Genomic DNA, 20,741 nt, shown 5'->3' with positions numbered 1-20,741 from the left:
TGCCCAAAACTAAGTAACAATGGGAAGCCCAAAGAAGTAAGCAGAGCTCTGAGACTGGATTGGCCATGAGGGAATTGGCCATCAGGTGAAGCTGAATGTCTGCATTCAATCTAAAATAATTGGCTCATTAGGAAATAGAATGTCATGAATACAGAAATAAAATAATAAAAATAGACACACACTGTCCCTAACTCCCCACCAGGAATCCAGATATTGGAGTTATCAGAGACTGACTTTAAAATAACTATGCTTATTAAGTTCTGAACAATGTTCAGAAAGATTTAGGACAGGAGGAATTTTGGCTGTGGTGGCATGAAGAAGTTAGTGAATCCTCTCCACAAAAATCAAGTATACGAAAAGAAAAAAATTGTCAAAAGCAGCCATTTCAGGACTCTTGCAATTGACCAAGGGCAGACAACAAATTGAGTCGCATTTATGGTGAAAAATAGTTCTTGCCAGAACTTTGGTTAAGAACAGTGGGAGTCTGTGACCTTCTTGCTGAAGATGGAAGTCATCACTTACTCACAAGCTGTTGGCAAGAATAGTAATTTGACCAGTGTGGGGCTGACTGGGAAAATCAGCTTTTCTGTGCTAAGAGACAGACTTGGTTTGAAGAAGAGGAAAAAAGACCACTGGTCTGTCAACTAAAAGTGGTGAATTCATTAGGAAATGAGCAATAGAATAATACTACAACTTTGCTAGCCTAAGGCTGCAGTGGTGAACCGGTAAGAAATGTAACGTGGGACTCTGGAAGCCAGAGATTTCATAGAAGGACTAGGTACGTCCGTCATGCATCTCTAGCTGACTGAAATGTGGGCATATATAGGATAGACCGTACAGATCCCATTAGAAAGTAAAAGACCAGAGAGACTTAGGAACTGGCTGAACTTTGTATATTCTCCCCAGCCTGCACACACAGATTGGAAGCCTTAAAGGCTCAAGGTATTTGAGCAGAATCTCTGCCTACTTCATCAAGTGACAACTAACCTATGCAGACATGGCGACAGCACTAGGAAGTCAGGCTGAAAAATAAAAATAAAGAAATTTAGTAGAGACATTATTGGTGCCTCATGCCATGGGAAGAGTAGAGACAGATTCTACAGTGTAAGTCCAAGCAACTTAGTTAAATAAATACTCAAAAATAAATCCAGCATTGCTACAATATATTATCTAAAATGTCCAATGTTCAGCAAAAAAAAAAAAAAAAAAAAATGAGATATGCAAAGAAATAAGAAACAGTCATGTATACTTGGGGGAAAAACAATAAATAGAAACTGACTTAGAGTGAGACCAGATGTTGGATTAAGCTAAAACCAGGATTATATATATCCAAAATGCAGATTTGGAGTGGGGAAGACAAGCAGACACAGGATCTAGAAGAGCTGGTGACCTCTACCAATGATGCCCTCGTGGTAGAAATTACAAAGTATTTAGCCAAAGAAGTCTGGTGCATATGGTGGGAAGAGGGTTCTATTCACTGGGTCCTGGCTCTGGCTTGGGATGTTGGATTAGGGGACAGAGACTTTAAGCAGCTATCATAAATAGGTTCAAAGAATTAAAGGAAAATATGATGACAATGACTCAAAAATAGGGCATCTAAGTAGAGAAATGGAAACTGAAAGAATGCAAATTCTAGAGTTGAAAAGGACAATAACAAATGAAAAATCCACTAGATGGGCTTACCAACAAGATTTGAGATGGCAGAAGAAAGAATCAGTGTAAGATTGGTTTAACAGCTCAAAAATCAATTAATGTCATGTATCTTATTAGTAGAATAAAGGATTGAAACCCTATGGTCATCTTAACAGACACAGAGAAAACATTTTACAAAATCCATCACTCATTTTAAATAAAAAACTTTCAAGAAATGAGGAATAGAAGGGAGTTCCCTAATTGGATAAAGGGAGTATTTGAGAATCTTACATCAAACACTACACAATGGTCAAGGACTGAATGCTTTTTCCCAATAATTAGGAGCAAGGCAAAGATTTCCATCTTTACCAGTTCTATTCAACATTATGACTTTTACTCACTGTACCGAAAAATTAAAGGCATCCAATTTTGAAAAGCAAAACTGTCTTAGTTCCTAGACAACATGGTCTTATATGTAGAAAATCCTAAGGAATTTATTTTAAAAGTTACTAGAATTAATAGTGTGTTTCGAGACTTCCCTGGCAGGCCAGTGGTTAAGACTCCGCGCTTCCAATGTAGAGGGTGCAGGTTCAATCCCTGGCCAGGGAACTAGGATCCCACATGCCATGCGGCGCAGCCAAAAAAAAAAATAGTGAGTTTAGCAAGGCTGCCGGACACAAAAACAATGTATTAAAATCAATTGAATTCCTATATTCAAGATGTAAGCTATCAAAAATTGAAATTAAGAGAACAATTCCATTCACAAGAGCATTGAAAACAAAATATTTAGGAATAAATTTAGTAAAAGACGTGAAATACCTGTACACTGAAAGCTACAAAACATTGCTGAGAAAAAAATAAAGAATATTCCAATAAATTATGAGATATGCTACGTTCATGGCTTGAAAGACAGTATTTTTTAAATGGCAGATTTCCACAAGTTGATATATAGATCCAGTGCAATTCCTATCAAAATATCAGCAGACTTTTTTGAAGAAATTGGGAAGATTCTCAAATTTATATGCAAGTTCAAAGGATCTAGAATAGAGAAAACACATTTGAAAAAGAACAACGAATTTGGAGAATTTACACCACCCGATTTTAAAACTTCAGTCATCAATCCAGTGTGGTATTGGTGTACGGGTAGACCTATAGATCAGTGGAACTGAATAGAAAGTATAGAAATAAATTCTCACCATGTATGGTCAATTTTTGACAAAGATGTCATTGCAATTCAGTAGAGAGGATATTACTTTTAGCAAATGGTGCTTGAACATATACAATAAAAATGAACTTACATCCTTCCTCTTACCATGCACAAAAAATAACTCAAAATGGGTCATAGGCTTAAATAAGAGCAAAAACTATAAATGTTTCTACAAGAAAGCATAGGAGACCATCTTTGAGGCCTTCAGTTATGCAAAGATTCTTTAGAAATGACACCAACAGGATCCATAAAAAGAAAAAAATTGATGCTTTGGACTTCATGAAAATTTAAAACTTTTGCTCTTCAAAAGACACCATATAAAAATAAAAGAAGAAGCCCAAAGCTGTGAAAAAAAAATTTGCAAATCATGTATCTCAGGAAGGGCTTACATTTAGAATGCACAAAGAACTCTTAATAACTCAATAAAAAAAGACAATAATGAGAAGGCAAAAACCTAACTTCAAAAACACCAAAATATTTAAAAATGGCTTGTGAAAACTTTTAGCAACATTAGTCATTAGTAAAATGCAAATTAACGTGATACGGCTGCTTATTTAGAAGACTTCTCAGTGAGTCTTTCTAGGTTCTGATTTTTATCCTTCACTAAAATTAACCCAGAAATAGGGAGCAGAGAAGCACCTCATTCTTCCCAGAAATTCGCCTGCTTCTCAGAAGGAAAAGGTGTTAAATGCCACCTCCTTTGCCTCTGCAGGTCGTCACATCCATCGGTGAGCTGGTTGAAGTGTGTTCCACCCAAATCCAGTCGGGATGGAGGCCCTTGTTCAGTGCCCTGGAAACAGTGCGCAGTGGGGACAAGTCTGAGGGGAAGGAGTACCTGGTCAGTGACTACTCCATGGGTAAGACCGTGTGTTGATTTCGTACCCTGAAACTTGTTTAGTAGTTCTAAACCGTAATTATTATAGCTCTAAGGTTTTTGAGTGGAATCTTTTTGGTGGAATCTTTAAGATTTTCTGTATACACGATCACATCATTGTCAAAAAGAGGCAATGTCACTTCTTCCTTTCCCATTTGGATGTATTTTATTTCTACTCTTGCCTAATTGTTCCAGCTAGGACTTCCGGTACTATGTTGAATAGGAGTAGTGATAGTGGGAAGAACGTGTGGATGATTCTGGCTATGGAGCATTAGTTCTTTATGCCAAGCTTCATGCTATCAAAAGAAGTCAGATAGGGCTTCCCTGGTGGTGCAGTGGTTAAGAATCCGCCTGCTGGGCTTCCCTGGTGGCGCAGTGGTTGAGAATCTGCCTGCTAATGCAGGCGACACGGGTTCGAGCCCTGGCCTGGGAGGATCCCATATGCCGCGGAGCAACTAGGCCCGTGAGCCACAACTACTGAGCCTGCGCGTCTGGAGCCTGTGCTCCGCAACAAGAGAGGCCGCGATAATGAGAGGCCCGCGCACCGTGATGAAGAGTGGCCCCCACTTGCCGCAACTAGAGAAAGCCCTCGCACAGAAACGAAGACCCAACACAGCCAAAAATAAATAAATAAATAAATTTATTAAAAAAAAAAAAAAAGAATCCGCCTGCTAATGCAGGGGACACGGCTTCAAGCCCTGTTCTGGGAAGATCCCACATGCCGCGGAGCAACTAAGCCCGTGTGCCATAACTACTGAAGCCCGTGAGCCACAACTACTGAAGCCCGCGCCTAGAGCCCGTGCTCCACAACAAGAGAAGCCACGGCAATGAGAAGCCCACACACCTCAGCGAAGAGCAGCCCCTGCTCACCACGACTGGAGAAAGCCCCCGTGCAGCAACGAAGACCCAACACAGCCAAAAATAAATAAATTTTAAAAAAAAGAAGTTGGATAATAGGGAAGACTGGCATTCAGCTGTTTTAGCAGCAAGAAATGAGCTGGTGTATCAGGAACACAAGTTCTGAGTTCTGCCAGCAAACCAAGAACACTGAGCGTTATCAGGCCCAGCTCTCAGTGACAGATTGGACAAAAGGCAGAGAGACTTCTGTTGTTTCACTTATATGTATCTGTGTTGAGTTCTTTTGTAAAGCCAAAAGAAAAATGTTATCCACTTGGCTAGGAAGAAGCAAAAAAGTATCCAAATAACAGGGAATTCGAATTAGGGAGATCAGGTCTGGCTGGAAATAGATGGGCAGCCATACAGCAGGCCCAGTGACCAGAGTTGTTGTGTCAGGGGTCCCCAAGACTACCCCTGCACTTAGAGACCCATCAGAAGGACTCCTGGGACTCAGCATGTAGTTATGCCAAGATTTATTACATAGCTCAGATTTATTACATGGCTAACAGCCAAGATTTATTATGGCAACATAGTAAGGACAAGCCAGATCCTAAGGGGAAAACACAGAATCCCTGCACAGGCTTCCCTGAGCCCTCACCGTCCCATGAGGGGCTCCCACAGGGCACAGTCTTCCTCCAGCAGGGAAAATGCAGCAACATGTATGACCATAGGGCAGTGTGTAGGTCTTTCTGCCCAGGGAAGCCCACTAGAGACCCAGCTAAGGGCTGGTCACTTAGGTACCCTCTGCCTAGCATATTCCAAAATCCATACTGCCTGAAAAAAAGCAGAGGTTCAGATTAAACCACATTGTTTGCACCAACCATCCAGTCACAGTGAACCATCCAGTTAACTGTTGTTTGGGAATATTCTGAGAGCCAGCTTCCCAGACTCCAGCCCAGGGCCCACTGTACAAGCAGGCCTTTCTAAGGATAGCAGCCTTAAGCCTTCTATGTTAACTCTTTTCGGCTCAGGTATGAATAAATTAGTATATGCCATCAGGGATTTATCTAAACCTTCCCTTCCCTATAATTATGTGTGGAGGAGAATTCCAAAAGACCACATATTTAATCGCCCGATGTAGACCTACACATTGCCTCAGCCCTGTGTTCAGCCGGCTTTGCCCTGGTCCCTCTACCGAGCTCTCTTCATAGCCTTCCTACAGTTCCCTCTGCAGGCAAAGCTGAGAAGGACAGCATGGGAACCAAGCCAGTTATCCAGTCAAAAGGCCCAGGCTTTTCTCCAACAGACCTTTTTTTTAAACATCTTTATTGAAGTATAATTGCTTTACAATGGTGTGTTAGTTTCTGCTTTATAACAAAGTGAATCAGTTATACATATACATATGTTCCCATATCTCTTCCCTCTTGCATCTCCCTCCCTCCCACCCTCCCCATCCCACCCCTCTAGGTGGTCACAAAGCACCGAGCTGATCTCCCTGTGCTATGCGGCTGCTTTCCACTAGCTATCTATTTTACATTTGGTAGTGTATATATGTCCATGCCACTCTCTCACCCTGTCACATCTCACCCCTCCCCCTCCCCATATCCTCAAGTCCATTCTCTAGTAGGTCTGTGTCTTTATTCCCGTCTTGCCACTAGGTTCTTCATGACCTTTTTTTTTTTTTTTCTTAGATTCCATATATATGTGTTAGCAGACTGTATTTGTTTTTCTCTTTCTGACTTACTTCACTCTGTATGACAGACTCTAACTCCATCCACCTCATTACAAATACCTCCATTTCATTTCTTTTTATGGCTGAATAATATTCCATTGTATATATGTGCCACATCTTCTTTATCCATTCATCCGATGATGGACACTTAGGTTGCTTCCATGTCCTGGCTATTGTAAATAGAGCTAACAGACCTTTTTTAAGGTTCTGTGGAAGGTGCTGGGAGTATGGGCAACCTGAAGGGTAGAGCCTTAACCTTCTTAAAACTCTATAATCTTCCTCCCTCAGGAAAAGGCCAGGCTCCGGTGTTTGATGTATTTGAAGCTTTTCTCAATACCGACAACATCCAGGTCTTTGCTAATGCGGCCACTAGTTACATCATGTGCCTTATGAAGTTTGTCAAAGGACTGGGTAAGTGGAGCCCTCCTTTACTGCCTCCTGACAGCTGGGGACCCTCTCCTGGATGGCTCTGTGTGATCGGGCTGCAGCAGGCAAGCAGGCATCCTGGTATAGGGGCAGATGGCGCTATGCTGTGCGCTCAGACGCACAAAGCTTACTGTAAACGCGGCTTTGACTCTGTCCAGGGTTGATACTTTCCATTGTGTTCATGGAATAATTTTATAATGAAACATGTCTTCATATATTATTTTACTCCAACTTCTTTTTGAATCTTAAAATATTCAATATTATGTTCAATAATTACCCTCACACAGGAAACTACTGTCCTCGGTGTCACATAATTAGAAGTCTATTAATTAGTCTATTAGCCTAATTAGAGTTTGAGTTCCCAGCTCTTAAGCAAAAATTAAGAATGCCTTCCCCCAGACCTTACTGATTACAAAACGTATTTTGAAGGTGTAGAAGTCACCCTTCTTTGAGACTTCGTGTGTTTTAGGAACTACCTAGCTGATTTTATGCTTAATTTAGAAATACTTTAACACAGTAGAGTCTTGCTATACAGCATAACCTGCCTGATCAGATGTTTGTATAACACGTGTTTATCTGGGGTGAAGTGGAAGGGAGTGGCAGTTAGTTAAACCCAAAGTTTAGAAGGAACTTAAGCCTTCAAGTTTTGAGTTTCACCGTGGTGTGCTCTGAGACCTGGAGCCTTGAGAACCTTTTAAAAAAAGAAAATATAAGGTCCATAATATTCTTTTGTATTCTTGCAAAATAACTGACAATTTCTTTGTAAAAGAAAATAGGACACAGAGAAGCTAGGTGACTTCATTCATGTTCCCCTTATTTTGGAGCAGGAATAAAATGCAAGTTTCAAGACAGAGGCTGGAGGCCACAAGTCTGATCCACAGACCATCCTTGTTATATTCTATTCTTACCTACACCCATTCTATGCTTCTGTATACCCTGGGAAATAGAGGGCTGAGCTGAGGGGCAACCATGAAAGCCCCTCACTTATCCACTTTACATACTGGGCTTCAGAGGAAGGTTTCTTTTGAAAGACAGAGTAAGATTTTATTCTTTTTAAACTCTGCTCTACGTTAAATAGAAGCCAAACAGTTTAGTATCTTAATCATAAGAATACCTTAAAGTAATGAATCTCTGCCTTAGATAGTAAAAAATCCAGTCCTTGTTTAGAAAAAACTTTCCTCCTGTATTTCTCCTTTACTCTCTCAACTACTACCTCACGCACAAGAGTTCCGACACCAGATGTGTGGGCTTTGTTCCCACACCAAGCAGTTCTCTGTGATACCAGCTGGGTGTCCTATTGTCAATTCAATTCTGACCCCAACCAGAGTTAGACCAGCAGACCCCACAGGTGAAGGGCTCAGTCCTATGAGACTGCCCCCCGCCATTTCAAATGACAATTACAAGTAGAAGGTCCCCAAGTTACCCACAACTTCTGTTTGACTTGGCTACAAATCAGAGGTTCCCATGACCCCCCATCCTTTGGATTCAGTGATTCGTTAGAACAGCTCACAGAACTCAGGGAAATGCTTACATTTATCAGCTTATTATATAATAATAGATATGATAAAGGATACAGATAAACAGCCAGATCAAGAGATTATATAAGTTGAGGTCCAGGAGGGTCCCAAGCTCAGGAGCTTCTGCCCTCATGGAGTTGGGGTACACCCTCCTCCCAGCATGTAGATGTGTTCACCAACCCAGAAGCTCTCTGAACGCCATACTCTGGGGATTTCTTATGGAGGCTTCATCATGTGGCCATGATCAATCATTAACTCAATTTCCAACCCCCCTCTTCTTCCTATGGTCTTTCTGGTGACCAGCCCCCGTCCAGGAGTTTACCAAGCTTTGCCTCACTAGAACAAAAGACTCTATCACCCAGGAAATTCCAAGGGATTTAGGAGCTCTGCATCAGGAACTAGAGTTGAAGATCAAATATTAGAACCAAAGATGCTCCTAGTAGTCTTATCATTTGGGAAATTAGGGTTTTAGGAGCTCTGTGCCAGGAGCCAGAGGCGGAGACCAACATATATATTTTCCATTATTCCACAACCCTATATTTTATTTAAGAACCATTATTATTGGTATTCTGTTGTTTGGTGAACAGTCGAGGGCCTGCTACGGGGGCATGGTGACCTGTACATGCTATGGGGATACACAGATGAATATAACATGCTTCCTGCCTGTGAGAGGCTCACAGCCTCTTCTGGGAAACAGACACACAAATCAATAGTCACAGTTCAGGAAGATGGATATTTTCATAGAGGCTAGGGAAAAAAAAAAAGCCATTTAAGCTGAAATGAACAAGCAGCTGAGATGGGGTGCTTGGTAGTAGGGCCATGCAGACTTCAAAGGGAAAGTGACATTTGAACTTTGCGGTGTGAGCTCCTGTAGGTTTACTTTTCTAAGAGCAGGGTATGTTGGAGGTACCACAAAGGAGGGATCCCGGGTGATGAGTTGGAAAGGGAGGAAGGGGCCAGGCTCTAAAGGGCCCTGCATGCCACACTGGGAAATTGAGAATGTGCAGGGAAGGTTTTGAAGCCACCGAGTGGTGTATCACATGTGACCTTAGAAACTAAACTAGCAGGCATGTGCCCCTGTGGGTAAGGACAAGAGGCTACGGGCAGAGACCAGTGTGCAGGAGTTTGGGAGAGAGCAGAGAGGATGGAGCTCAGGATATTGTAGAGGTGGGATCCGGAGGGCTTGGACTGCTCTGATGTGGGGCCTAAGAGAGGGTGGAACTGAGGTTGACTCCCCAAGTTCCTTGCCAGGACTGATGTTTCCCAGAATTAGGATATCCAAAAGGAGTGGAGGAGAGGAACAATAATGAATTCTATCTTTGGACACTGGGACATGTTGAGTTTCTATGAAATATTCAAGTGGAGATGTTAGAAACTTTCACGGTAGAAATGTTAGAAATTTGAGATCTTATCTCAGCGAGGGAGCTGGGGCCTGAAAATGGAGATGCAGAATTATCAGTGCGCACCTGAGGATATTTAAAACAGAAAGATTCCATTTTTTTCTGTGAATTATAAGGTGGAGTTACTTGTCTGTGGCTTGGGGTCAGTGGGCACAGCCACGCTGGCTGTGTCCTGCCCGCCTCCAGGGGCCGCCCCGTGCACAGACTTTGATGTGTGACAGCAGCCTCCGTAAAAAACTTCGAACACTGTGATTAACAGGATAGGAAATGGATTTATTTTTTATTCCCACTTGGTTATGTCAACATGAATTTGAACTGCTCTGTGTTTTTATACTCTAAGGTGTGTTAATCTAAACCAGGGGTTGGCAAACTATGGCCCACAGGCCAATGCCCCCCACTCAGAGTTTTTAGAAGTAAAGTTTTATTGGAACACAGCCCTGGTCATTTGTCTGTGGTTGTTTTTGTGCTATCGTGACAGAGTTGAGAAGTTGCAACAAAGAGAGTGTGACCTGCAAAGCCTAAAATATTTACTGTCTGACCCTGTATAAAAAAAAGTTTACCAGTCCCTGATCTAAAATATACAAATGGTTATCTTTTCTTTCTTAAGGAGAAACATGCCTCTTTGTCTCCTAAATTTTAACTAATACCTAGTAATTATGTCTGTTTACCCACAGGTAAGGGTGCCGGTTGCTACAATTGTAGACAGTTAGAAACAATTACAGTACTGTGGAATAATTTTATTAAAAGTATAGAAGTAGATTCTTACATGAGAAGAAAAATGATAATTTCCAACTACTGTATGCCTATAGACTATCTAGATGCCCTCTAGAGATCTGTTAAATTTCTAGATATATACACACAAAATAGAAGTCATTTCAGTTCAATTTAGTAATCTCCATCCCCAAACCCCAGATGTTTCAGATCTTCCCAGAGTCTTCCTTTATCATCACTGTTTAGTGCTGAGTCCTGGCAACGAAGGAGGTCCTTTTCCAAACAGAGAGGGCCCTAGTGCTTCCTTTCTGCCCATCACATGGCTGGTCTCGAGGATCATCCTGTCATCAAAGCTTCAGAGTCACACCATCAACAGCAGGGCCCAGGGAAGTGAATTAGAAAAATTGCATTGTGTCCAGATACAAAAACCACCATCCAGCCACTGAAAGTACTGTCGCAGGATATGGAAAAAGTGGTCATTGTTTAGTGAAAAGGGGAGTTACAGAACAGAATAATTTCAACAAGGTAAGATGTACAGCGTGATCCCAAATGTGTTTAACATGTACACATGTAGGGGGAAATTTGAGTGAAAGGGTTGTACAATTTGGAGTAATTTTTCCTTTTCTATGTTAGTAGACGTTTGGGGAACGCATGCTGTATGACTAAGTAGGTCTTCTGTTATAAGGGGATAAACAATATTTGTCTCTGTCTCCCCTGCTGCCCCCAGGGGAGGTGGACTGTAAAGAAATCGGAGACTGTGTCCCAGGACCCGGAGCCACGTCCCCAGACCTGTGCCTCCCTGCCCTGGATTACCTCAGGCGCTGTTCTCAGGTACGCAGGCCCCGAAACCCACCTCAGAAGATGCTTACAAAACATGCATGGAGGTATTTTGTGGACGCCCAGGAGAAGTACTTTCTGCTGTCTCTGAGGAGATTGGGGCTTAGATTTGGAGTATAAATTTTTGTCCCCCCGCTTCTACAAAGGAGAGAAAGAAAGTAATGAAAATGTACTAAAACACACAATTGGGTTTTGAGATCTCTGAAACGTCTCATTCATACTCCGCGATACATGAACTACCATAATCTCTATATCTGTGTCAGGCTAAGAGGTCACAGGAAATCCTCCCAATGGTATGAAAACATGGACAGTGGGCTGCACACAGTGAAAAGAGACATTAGAAAAAGTAAGAGGGTCGTATGCAGTCAAGATCTAGTAAAAAAAAAAAAAAAAAATCCAATGAAACATCGTTTATCAGTGTGAACAGTGACCTTCCTTATGCGAAGTCCAGTGACTCTCTGTCGTTACCGTGTCACACGCCCGTGGAACAAGATGATGGTTCCTTCTCAAAGCCCTTTCTCCCTGGGCTTCAGCGACACCCCCTCTCCATAGCTCTTCTCCTGTCTTCTAAGGTTGTGTCCCTGGCGTCCTGTTGTCTGTCTGTTCCTCACTCTCCCTTGGTGATAGCACTGACAGCGTTAAGCCCCAGGGCTTTAGAAAGGATGCACAGCCCTGATTTCCTCCTCCAGCCGCTTCCACAAGGCCCACATGACCGGACCCCGCCACCTTTCCCCCCTCACTCACTGTGTTCGCCGCGCTCCCTTTCTGTCCCTCAAACACACCCTACTTGTTACTGCTCAGGGCTGTTGCTGTTCCCTCGGCCTGGAAGTTTCTCTCCTCAGATCTCTGTACGACACGCCTTATGGTCCAGATCTCATCTGAGACATCATCTCCTCAGAGAGACCAGGGCTTAGGTATCTACCAACTCCCTGCCAGCACTCCCCACACACCTAGGTCGCTCTTTCTAGGACCGCCTGTCTAATTTTTCCTGTAACGTTTCTGTCAGAAATTTTATTTATTATTTGTGCAAGGAGTATGTCTGTAAGACGCACAGGGCAGGATTTCTGTCTGTCTCGCTCCCAGCTGTTTCCCTAATTTCTGAAACAGTAGGGGCACAGCAGGCACAATTGTAATTCGTGAAGGTACAAGGCTCCTTGGGCGTCTGTCCCAGTAACAGATCCCGGCGGGCTGGGCCGTAGCAGTGAGAGGGGAGTTAAGAGCCCGAGCAGCCTGTTAGCTCTGCTTCTCATGCCTTCATGGCACCCACCCTGCCCTCGGATTCCTCCATCCCCCGTGTGCCCTACCCCCAAACCCATTTCCTTGATGTTGAGTCAGGGGAAGGGAAATCAGAGTCTGGTATCTCATTTGCCTACAGACTCTCTTCCCAATGATCCCCATAGAACACTCTCTCTTAGGCAAAAATTCTTGACATGTTTATGGTTCCCTTCACAGGTTTATAAAAGTCTATAAAACTCCTATGCAATTAAGATGCTGAAAAGGTATCCACAGAATCTTTTCCTCTACCTTTTTGTTGCCAATGAATGCTGTTTCAGCTGCTTCATGGGATAAATGCCTCTTGTGAACTGCCTTATGAATCCAAATCACAAGCAAATTTAAAACTTTGCTACAGTGGGAGCTTTTCTGGTTTTCTCTCCACCTTCTCTTCCGGTATATAGTTTTGTTGTCATTTAATAGAGTGCGGCTTTTTCCAATATATAATTGCAATTTGGTATTTTTAATTTAGTTGTTGGCCAAAATCTACAAAATGCCCTTGAAGCCAATATTCCTTAGTGGGCGACTCGCTAGCTTGCCCCGAAGACTTCAGGAGCAGTCGGCAAGCAGTGAGGATGGAATTGAGTCAGTCTTGTCTGACTTTGATGATGACACTGGTAAGTTAATTGATTGGGCCTAACCAGGTTATTTGCTATGTTTGTATTCCCAAAAGCCTAAGCCATGAATTCAGTAGTTTACAGATCATGAATGATCATCCATTTATGTTGTTATTATTTATAATTCTAACAGAACAAGCCTACCTAAAGTTTCCATGGACTCTCCGAAAACATTTTACATCAATGTCTCCAAACCAATCCTTTTTAGATGGATACCTCCATCTAAAACCAGTGTAGATTTTCAGATTCCACTAAATATAGTTTTTAACTCCGAATTCTTTTGTATGTACCAAATTGGACTGTGGTTGCTTTTGGTGCATTGATACTTAAATTGGCTGGTAATTGTCTTTAATACCGTCTAGGAAACACAATCATTATATAATTACTTCCTGTAGGACTATCTGGTAAGAGACTGGGGAAATTAAGCCATTACTGAAGAGAGAATCTGTGACTGGTGAAGCTGAAGGCTCATTAAAAGAATGTGTTTCAAATTAGTTCCTGTGTAATTTCCTGTGAATTCGACTTCAATCTAGTAACTTCAGATAATTTTCAGATTGGTTCACTCATGTTCACATTTGCTGTCTTCTAATTCAGATGACCCTGTCCTGTTTCTAGACCGAAAAATGGAAATGATATCCTGAAAGAAGTCTAATGTCTGAGCATAGGTGTTTCAAACCCTTGCAAAAGGACTTTCTGGGGAAGGTTTTTTAATTTGCTTTTTTGTTTGTTTTTAATTATTCTTCTATTTTATTTTTCAGACACAAACTCACGGGGATATCTAGAAATTTTCCAGTTTTCCATAGGGATTATAAACAGTAAAACCTTACAAATTCAGATTCGTTTTTAGGAAAAAATATAGGAAAGAATAAATATCTACTGTAGAGAACGATTAAATATTGGAAATTGGCTAGATGTTGCCTAATAGAGGTTTCATTTTTAATGATTAGATAGGAATTTTTACATAGCATCTTAAACCTCCAACCCAGACAGCTAAAAGCAGAAGCTAATGTTGCTTGTCTATAATACACTCTTTAAAACAGTTGTAAACAGTTTGTATATGTAACAGTGAGCATTCCCTGCCCATTTGTGCAAATCGTTAATCCATTTTTTTTCTAGGCAGCCCATCTAAGGTTTCCCACAGTATAAATTCATTGAGGGCTTTAAAGTTATAATTATATATGAAACATAGCTAGATCAGAGAAAAGAATAAAAGTAAAAGCTTTAAGTTAGTATTAAAAATTACTTCTCATCATTAATATACTTAGATATTATTCCTCTGGTTTCTGAAGGCAAATAATTGCTTTTCCATTTTCTTATGGAAATTTCAAACACATATAAAACTAGACAGAATGGTATAATGAACCTTCATGTACCTATCACCCAGCTTCAGCTTTTTTTTTTTTAACATCTTTATTGGAGTATAATTGCTTTACAGTGTTGTGTTAGTTTCTGCTGTATAACAAAGTGAATCAGCTATATGCATATGTATATCACCATATCCTCTCCCTCTTGCATCTCCCTCCCACCCTCCCTATCCCACCCCTCTAGGTGGTTGCAAAACACTGAGCTGATCTCCCTGTGCTGTGCAGCTGCTTGCCACTAGCTATCTATTTTACATTTGGTAGTGTATATATGTCAGTGATACTCTCTCACTTCAGCCCAGCTTACCCTTCCCCCTCCCCGTGTCCTCATGTCCATTCTCTACATTTGCATCTTTATTCCTGTCCTGCCCCTAGGTTCTTCAGAACCATTTTTTTTTTTAGATTCCATATATATGTGTTAGCATATGGTATTTGTTTTTTCTCCTTCTGACTTACTTCACTCTGTATGACAGTCTCTAGGTCCATCTACCTCACTACAAATAACTCAATTTCGTTTCTTTTTATGGCTGAGTAATATTCCATTGTATATATGTGCCACATCTTCTTTATCCATTCATCTCTCAATGGACACTTAGGTTGCTTCCATATCCTGGCTATTGTAAATAGTGCTGCAATGAACACTGTGGTACATGACTCTTTTTGAATTATGGTTTTCAGGGTATGTGCCCAATAGTGGGATTGCTGGGTCATATGTTAGTTCTATTTTTAGTTTTTTAAGGAGCCTCCATACTGTTCTCCATAGTGGCTGTATCAAATTGCATTCCCACCAACAGTGCAAGAGGGTTCCCTTTTCTCCACACTCTCTCCAGCATTATTGTTTGTAGATTTTTTGATGATGGCCACTCTGACCAGTGTGAGGTGACATCTCATTGTAGTTCTGATTTGCATTTTTCTAATGATTAGTGATGTTGAGCATCCTTTCATGTGTTTGTTGGCAGTCTGTATATCTTCTTTGGAGAAATGTCTAGGCCTTCTGCCCATTTTTGGATTGGGTGGTTTGTTTTTTTAATATTAATCTGCATGACCTGCTTGTATATTTTGGAGATTAATGCTTTGTCAGTTGCTTTGTTTGCAAATATTTTCTCTCATTCTGAGGGCTGTCTTTTCGTCTTGTTTGTAGTTTCCTTTGCTGTGCAAAAGCTTTTAAGTTTCATTAGGTCCCATTTGTTTATTTTTGTTTTTATTTCCATTTCTCTAGGAGGTGGGTCACAAAGGATCCTGCTGTGATTTATGTCATAGAGTGTTCTGCCTATGTTTTCCTCTAAGAGTTTGATAGTGTCTGGCCTTACATTTAGGTCTTTAATCCATTTTGAGTGTATTTTTGTGTATGATATTAGGAAGTGTTCTAATTTCATTCTTTTACATGTAGCTGTCCATTTTTCCCAACACCACTTATTAAAGAGGCTGTCTTTTCTCCATTGTATACTCTTGCCTCCTTTATCAAAGATAAGGTGACCATATGTGCATGTGTGTATCTTTGAGCTATCTATCCTGTTCCATTGATCTATATTTCTGTTTTTGTGCCAGTACCATACTGTCTTGATTACTGTAGCTCTGTAGTATAGTCTGAAGTCAGGGAGCCTGATTCCTCCAGCTCCTTTTTTCTTTCTCAAGACTGCTTTGGCTATTCGGGGTCTTTTGTGTTTCCATACAAATTGTGAAATTTTTTTTCTAGTTCTGTGAAAAATGCCATTGGTCGTTTGATAGGGATTGCATTGAATCTGTACATTGCTTTGGGTAGTATAGTCATTTTCACAATGTTGATTCTTCCAATCCAAGAACATAGTATATCTCTCTATCTGTTTGTATCATCTTTAATTTCTTTCATCAGTGTCTTATAGTTTTCTGCATACAGGTCTTTTGTCTCATTAGATAGGTTTATACCTAGGTATTTTATTCTTTTTGTTGCAATGGTAAATGGGAGTGTTTCCTTAATTTCTCTTTCAGATTTTTCGTCATTAGTATATAGGAATGCAAGAGATTTCTGTGCATTAATTTTGTATCCTTCTACTCTACCAAATTCATTGATTAGCTCTAGTAGTTTTCTGGTAGCATCTTTAGGATTCTCTATGTAAAGTGTCATGTCATCTGCAAACAGTGACAGTTTTACTTCTTTTCCTATTTGGATTCCTTTTATTTCTTTTTCTTCTCTGATTGCTGTGGCTAAAGCTTCCAAAACTATGTTGAATAGTGGTGAGAGTGGGCAACTTTGTCTTGTTCCTGATCTTAGAGGAAATGGTTTCAGTTTTTCACCACTGAGAACGATGTTGGCTGTGGGTTTGTCATATATGGCCTTTAACATGTTGAGGTAGCTTCCCTCTATGTCTACTCTCTGGAGAGTTTTTAATCATAAATGGGTGTTGAATTTTGTCAAAAGCTTTTTCTGCATCTATTGAGATTATCATAGTTTTTATCCTTCAATTTGTTAATATGGTGTATCACATTGATTGATTTACGTATATTGAAGAATCCTTGCATCCCTGGGATAAACCCCACTTGATCATGGTGTATGATCCTTTTAATGCGCTGTTGGATTCTGTTTGCTAGTATTTTGCTGAGGATTTTTGCATCAGTGTTCACCAAGAGATATCAGCCTGTAGTTTTCTTTTTTTGTGACATCTTTGTCTGGTTTTAGTATCAGGGTCATGGTGGCCTCATAGAATGAGTTTGGGAGTGTTCTTCCCTCTGCTATATTTTGGAAGAGTTTGAAAAGGATAGGTGTTAGCTCTTCTCTAAATGTTTGATAGAATTCATCTGTGAAGCCATCTGGTCCTGGACTTTTGTTTGTTGGAAGATTTTTAATCACAGTTTCAATTTCAGTGCTTGTGATTGGTTTATATTTTCTATTTCTTCCTGGTTCAGTCTTGGAAGGTTGTGCTTTTCTGAGAATTTGTCCATTTCTTCCAGGTTGTCCATTTTATTGGCATAGAGTTGCTTGTAGTAATCTCTCATGATCCTTTGTATTTCTGCAGTGTCAGTTGTTACCTCTCCTTTTTCATTTCTAATTCTGTTGATTTGAGTCTTCTCACTTTTGTTCTTGATGAGTCTGGTTAATGGTTTATCAATTTTGTTTATCTTCTCAAAGAACCAGCTTTTAGTTTTATTGATCTTTGCTATTGTTTCCTTCATTTCTTTTTCATTTATTTCTGATCTGATGTTTATGATTTCTTTCCTTCTGCTAACTTTGGGGTTTTTTTTTTGTTGTTGTTCTTCTTTCTCTAATTGCTTTAGGTGTAAGGTTAGGTTCTTTGAGATTTTTATTGTTTCTTGAGGTAGGATTGTATTGCTGTAAACTTCCCTCTTAGGACGGCTTTTGCTGCATCCCATAGGTTTTGGGTCATCGTGTTTTCATTGTCATTTGTTTCTAGGTATTTTTTGATTACCTCTTTGATTTATTCAGTGATCTCTTGGTTATTAGTAGTGTATTGTTTAGCCTCCATGTGTTTGTATTTTTTACAGATTTTTTCCTGTATTTGATATCTACTCTCATAGCATTGTGGTTGGAAAAGATACTTGATATGATTTCAATTTTCTTAAATTTACCAAGGCTTGATCTGTAACCCAAGATATGGTCTATCCTGGAGAATGTTCCATGAGCACTTGAGAAGAAAGTGTATTCTGTTGTTTTTGGATGGAATGTCCTATAAATATCAATTAAGTCCATCTTGTTTAATGTGTCATTTAAAGCTTGTGTTTCCCTATTTATTTTCATTTTGGATGATCTGTCCATTGGTGAAAGTGGGGTGTTAAAGTCCCCTACTGTGATTGTGTTACTTTCGATTTCCCCTTTTATGGCTGTTAGCATTTGCCTTATGTATTGAGGTGCTCCTATTTTGGGTGCATAAATATCTACAATTGTTATATCTTCTTCTTGGATTGATCCCTTGATCATTATGTAGTGTCCTTCTTTGTCTCTTGTAATAGTCTTTATTTTAAAGTCTAGCTTGTCTGATATGAGAATTGCTACTCCACCTTTCTTTTGATTTCCATTTGCATGGAATATCATTTTCCATCCCCTCACTTTAAGTCTGTATGTGTCCCTAGGTTTGAAGTGGGTCTCCTGTAGACAGCATATATACGGGTCTTGTTTTAGTATCCATTCAACCAGTCTTTTGGTTGGAGCATTTAATCCATTTACATTTAAGGTAGTTATTGATATGTATGTTTCTATTACCATTTCCTTAATTGTTTTGGGTTTGTTATTGTAGGTCTTTTCCTTCTCTTGTGTTTCCTGCCTAGAGAAGTTCCTCTAGCATTTGTTGTAAAGGTGCTTTGGTGGTGCTGAATTCTCTTAACTTTTGCTTGTCTGTAAAGGTTTTAATTTCTCCATTGAATCTGAATGAGATCCTTGCTGGGTAGAGTAATCTTGGTTGTAGGTTTTTCCCTTTCATCACTTTAAATACGTCCTGTCACTCCCTTTGGCTTGCAGAGTTTCTGCTGAAAGATCAGCTGTTAACCTTATGGGGATTCCCTTGTATGTTATTTGTTGCTTTTCCCTTGCTGCTTTTAATATTTTTCTTTGTATTTAATTCTTGATAGTTTGATTAATATGTGTCTCGGCATGTTTCTCTTTGGGTTTATCCTGTATGGTACTCTCTGTGCTTCCTGGACTTGATTGACTATTCCCTTTCCCATGTTAGGGAAGTTTTCAACTGTAATCTCTTCAAGTATTTTCTCAGACCCTTTCTTTTTCTCTTCTTCTTCTGGAACCCGTATAATTTGGATGTTGGTGCATTTAATATTGTCCCAGAGGTCTCTGAGACTGTCCTCAATTCTTTTCATTCTTTTTTCTTTATTCTGCTCCCTGGCACTTATTTCCACCATTTTATCTTCCAGCTTACTTATCTGTTCTTCTGCCCCAGTTATTCTGTTATTGATTCCTTCTAGATTATTTTTAATTTCAGTAATTGTGTTGTTCACCACTGCTTGTTTGCTCTTTAGTTCTTCTAGATCCTTGTAAATTTTTCTTGTATTTTCTCCATCTGTTTCTGAGATTTTGGATCATCTTTACTATCATTACTCTGAATTCTTTTTCAGGTAGGTTGCCTATTTCATCTTCATTTATTTGGTCTTGTAGGTTTTTACCTTGCTTCTTCATCTGTAACATATTTTTTTGTCATTTAATTTTTTTTTTTTTGATAGGTGCTTCTGTATTCCTGTCTTATTGGTTGTTTGGCCTGAGACATCCAGCACTGGAGTTTGCAGGCAGTTGGATAGAGCTGGGTCTTGGTGCTGAGATGAGGACCTCTGCAAAGCCTTACTCCAATTGATATTCCCTGGGGTCTGAGGTTCTCTGTTAGTCCAGCGGTTTGGACTTGGAGCTCCCACCACAGGAGCTCGGGCCTGACCTCCGGCCTGGGAACCAATATCCCGCAAGCATGTGGCAGGCGAAGTAATGGTCACCCAAAGACATGGACATCGAAATCCCTGGAACTGCCTGGCTGGTGCGCGGCAATGGGGACCTGGAGCCGCCGGAGGGGCAGGGCAGTGGCCTCAGGTGCACAGGACAGCTTGGTGTCCTCCGGGTCAGAGCCAGGCCATTTGCACCGCCCGTACTGCCCAGAGTGCTTGGGACTCCACCTGGGCTTGACAGGCCCGGATTCACGTCCAAGGCCGCTTCAGCTATTTTTACCTTATAGCCAATTTGCCAGTTTTCTTATACATATCAGTTAATTTTCAAGATTCATGTAAGATCTACCCTACATGTTTGGCTGCTCCATCTCTTAAGTCCTTGTCAATCTATAGATTTTCCTCTCCAACTCTCTTTTACGTCTTTGCAATCTATTTGTTGAAGTGGTGAGGTTCTTTGTCACGTAGAGTTTTCCACTTGGATTTTATTGGTTGCTCCCCTTACAGTAGCGTATAACATGTTTTTCGTTCCCCTGCATATACTATTAATTAGCTTGTCCACCCCCACTTATATTTTGAGGTTCATGAGAATTTCTTGTCACCTGGTTTTCTTATATTTATTGTCCATGACTTTGGTTTTGGCTCCTATTAATGGGGATATTCAAAATTGGGGAAGTAGGTTTTTTTAAATGGGAATATTTCAACATTGCATCTTCTCATACAGTTTTCTTTTGCTGGAAAATTAGAAGTATTAAAATAAGATATAGAGTGAGCTATTTTGTATATTCTACTCCAGATACTTTTGTACCTCAATAAACAAACTGTGGTATATACATACAATGGAATATAATTCATCCATAAAAAGGAATGAAGTTATGATACATGCTACAACATGGATGTACCTTGAAAACATTATGCTAAGCGAAATAAGCCAGACACAGGTTACCA

The 20,741-nt window shown here is 40.3% G+C and overlaps 1 protein-coding gene across 3 annotated transcripts in view; it reads left to right on the top strand.

The window, feature by feature from the left end:
* Positions 1 to 20,741, top strand: part of ARFGEF3 (ARFGEF family member 3) — a 201,635-nt gene that overhangs the window by 149,312 nt on the left and 31,582 nt on the right. For all 3 annotated transcript variants that reach the window (XM_059941111.1, XM_059941110.1, XM_059941113.1), the window contains 4 exons: positions 3,552 to 3,696; positions 6,571 to 6,693; positions 11,064 to 11,167; positions 12,918 to 13,062. In XM_059941111.1, coding sequence (XP_059797094.1) covers positions 3,552 to 3,696; positions 6,571 to 6,693; positions 11,064 to 11,167; positions 12,918 to 13,062 — 517 coding nt within the window. The remainder of the gene's footprint in view (positions 1 to 3,551; positions 3,697 to 6,570; positions 6,694 to 11,063; positions 11,168 to 12,917; positions 13,063 to 20,741) is intronic.

Source organism: Balaenoptera ricei, chromosome 12, assembly GCF_028023285.1.
Source record: "Balaenoptera ricei isolate mBalRic1 chromosome 12, mBalRic1.hap2, whole genome shotgun sequence".
In the NCBI taxonomy this organism is placed as follows: domain Eukaryota; kingdom Metazoa; phylum Chordata; class Mammalia; order Artiodactyla; family Balaenopteridae; genus Balaenoptera; species Balaenoptera ricei.
The sequence above is the reverse complement of the archived record's forward strand: the minus strand, read 5'-3'. Positions and strand labels throughout refer to the sequence as shown.